This window comes from Cryptococcus neoformans, chromosome 4 (genome assembly GCF_000149245.1).
Source record: "Cryptococcus neoformans var. grubii H99 chromosome 4, complete sequence".
NCBI classification, from domain to species: Eukaryota; Fungi; Basidiomycota; class Tremellomycetes; order Tremellales; family Cryptococcaceae; genus Cryptococcus; species Cryptococcus neoformans.
Window position 1 is genome coordinate 458,520 of NC_026748.1, and position 2,500 is coordinate 461,019.

The following is a 2,500-nucleotide window of genomic DNA, read 5'->3' on the forward strand; positions in this document are numbered from 1 at the left end:
CATCAGACTCATTGACTGACAAGTGGTTCCAGTAGTACTGTGGAAGCTGGAAAAGATTAACAGGCGCTAGATCTGTAGGGTTTTCCATCAATGTGGGAATGGTATAGGTTTGCTGGGTGGCATTGGAAGTAAATTGCTGTCGCACAGCGCGCAAGCCGTCCTCGATGAAGGGCGGAGGTTCTATCTGCCCTGCATTTTGATCTTCCGTGCCTTGTTGATTATCTTCTGGCGATGACAGGTGTAAACCGCCTCGAATGACTTATGATTTTGATTAGCTAATTTGCAGCGGTTTACTAATTGGCAACTCACGACCTTCAAAGAATACTCGATGAGCAGAGGCAGAAGCCCAAGAAGAGGAAAACTCCCGTAGCCATAGGCAGCATTGTGAGAAGTTGATCTTGGCTCGGTTGGCCAAAGCCGGGTCACTCGAAACAGAGTCATAGGCTGTATCAAGTCAGCGTGATGCACATGGAACATACAAGAAGAGGACAGACCTTCAAATAGGGTTGTCAAACTCAGTAAATGAATGATATCGGAACTGACTTGTTGCAACAAACGATGCTTATCCAACATACTCAGCAGGTCCACAACAGCCTGGGCCGCATCTGAGCATATGGCATGGAAAGCCCTGGTGTCGTCTTCACCAGCAATCGGGGAAGAAGCGACGGGATGTCTTCTGAGGAAGCGAGAGTAAAGAAGAATACGCGAGGTATGGTACCACTACAAGCTCAAAATGAGCGAGATTCAGGTATTATGTTTTTTTATATAACTCACTGTAACCCCCACCACATGATGAGGTAAAGGAGAAGCTTCATTCTTTGTGTTCACATCGAGCCAAGACGGTAAAGATTGTTTCCACAGGCTCAGTTGTTTCGCAATCCTCTCTCTTTCTTGTCCTAAATGCCTCCTCTGACCTGCCTCTTCTGAAAACTGCCTGTCCCACCATTCCGAGCTTCCCTGAAGATTCGGACCTTCCATCTCCAAGTCCAGTATCTCCTCAACGAGCATAGCCATTCGACATGTCCAAACAAAACAACTCATCACATAGCCTCGCTTAGGATTGACATGTCGAACCGATTGGGGTAAAGGTGCTGAAGACATTGGTAAAGGCGGCCACGCTTCGAGCTCATCCACTTCGTTAATGCTCGGAAAGGGTATAGAAGAGCGTCGATACGGTAGAATGAATGGCCGGCCCGTTTCTTCAGCTATGACTTTGTCGAGAACATAACAGTTCCAGTACACTCGTGCCCTCGTATCATGTTCATACTGCGATATCTGATGGTAAGCAACGGATACCTCGTAAAAATTTTAAAGCTCACTGCCAGCGCAGTCTTCGCATGGCCTGACCCAGGAGGTGGCGTTCCCGGATCCAAATGTAAGCCCATAGTGAACGCCATAGTCGACGCTCTATTTGCGTATACGGCTGCACTTTTCTTATCTCCGCATCCCGTTTGTCTCAGACTCATCAGCACGAAACTCTGAATGATATCGATCCTGACCTCCATCCGCCTTTGAAGCAGGGCTCGTTCTGCCATAGCAAATAGGGTTTCAGAATTAAAGCCGTCAACAGCAGTTTCAGGTGCAACGCAAACAGCTACGGCCAGCATAGAAAGGAGGAGATGGGCGGAGGTATGATGTGGGTTGAATACAGGTTTACAAATCAATGGCCAGACGTTCTGATACGCGTCAGATAGTAGTTAAATAGTCCGAGAGACATAGGCACCCACGTGAACATGCGTGAAATAGACAGCCAAAAGCCGATCGACCATATTTGTCGGAATACCAAAGAATGGTTCTCCTTGCCGCAAGAGTATGTGAGGTCGATTAGAAGAGCCTGCAACTGGTGAATGAGTCCCACTGTTTCCCTGTGTAGCCCGATGTTGTTCATGGTAACTTGATGGTCCAGAGAAACCTGAAGGTTGAGCTTGGCTTCGTTGAGAGCCTTCAGCATTCTGGGCGCTTTGATTTAAGTGATTCTTGAAACCTCGAGCAGGTCCTCTGTATGAGATGAGTAAGCACCGACCCGGCCACATAGTACTGGAATGAAACTTGATTCTCACCTCTTTCGGACGGGTAGTGTATATAGACACTCTTGGCTCTCTTCCCGGCAGGCCTTACAAATCGGTCCTACGCCTGGTATCTCTCTTATATCTTCGCATTTCGACCGTCGACTATAAGTTGGGGTTAATTCATCCATCGCTTCCGCGAACGCAGGACTGACATTTTACATAACTGGTATAAATATTAGCACCTGTGGCTGATGGGGGTGAAGACAACAGATGGGACGTACATCGCAAGCCCGAGATGATCTCTTCCTCGAGGTATTTTGGGACGCGTCGCCTTCGGCCATTTGTCACCAAGGAGAAAAGGACACCGCTCAGATTGTAAAAACAGATGTTCGCCAAGGGTTGAATAAACAGTTAGAGTTGAAGAAGAAGAGGAGAATTCCTTCCGAATGCCGCTGTCATCGGGCGCTGTGGATTCTGACTGCAGTGACGTG

At 47.9% G+C, this 2,500-nt stretch overlaps 1 protein-coding gene across 1 annotated transcript in view; it reads right to left on the minus strand.

The window, feature by feature from the left end:
- CNAG_05112 (hypothetical protein) overlaps positions 1-2,500 on the minus strand; it is a 3,160-nt gene that overhangs the window by 645 nt on the left and 15 nt on the right. The window contains exons 1-9 of the mRNA XM_012193116.1: positions 2,291-2,500; positions 2,222-2,232; positions 2,061-2,171; positions 1,728-1,998; positions 1,320-1,676; positions 775-1,266; positions 495-720; positions 310-444; positions 1-258 (exon numbers count right to left, since the gene is read on the minus strand). The exon at positions 1-258 is cut by the window's left edge and continues 645 nt beyond it; the exon at positions 2,291-2,500 is cut by the window's right edge and continues 15 nt beyond it. Of these exons, the coding sequence (XP_012048506.1) occupies positions 1-258; positions 310-444; positions 495-720; positions 775-1,266; positions 1,320-1,676; positions 1,728-1,998; positions 2,061-2,171; positions 2,222-2,232; positions 2,291-2,350 (1,921 nt within the window). The 5' untranslated portion in view covers positions 2,351-2,500. The remainder of the gene's footprint in view (positions 259-309; positions 445-494; positions 721-774; positions 1,267-1,319; positions 1,677-1,727; positions 1,999-2,060; positions 2,172-2,221; positions 2,233-2,290) is intronic.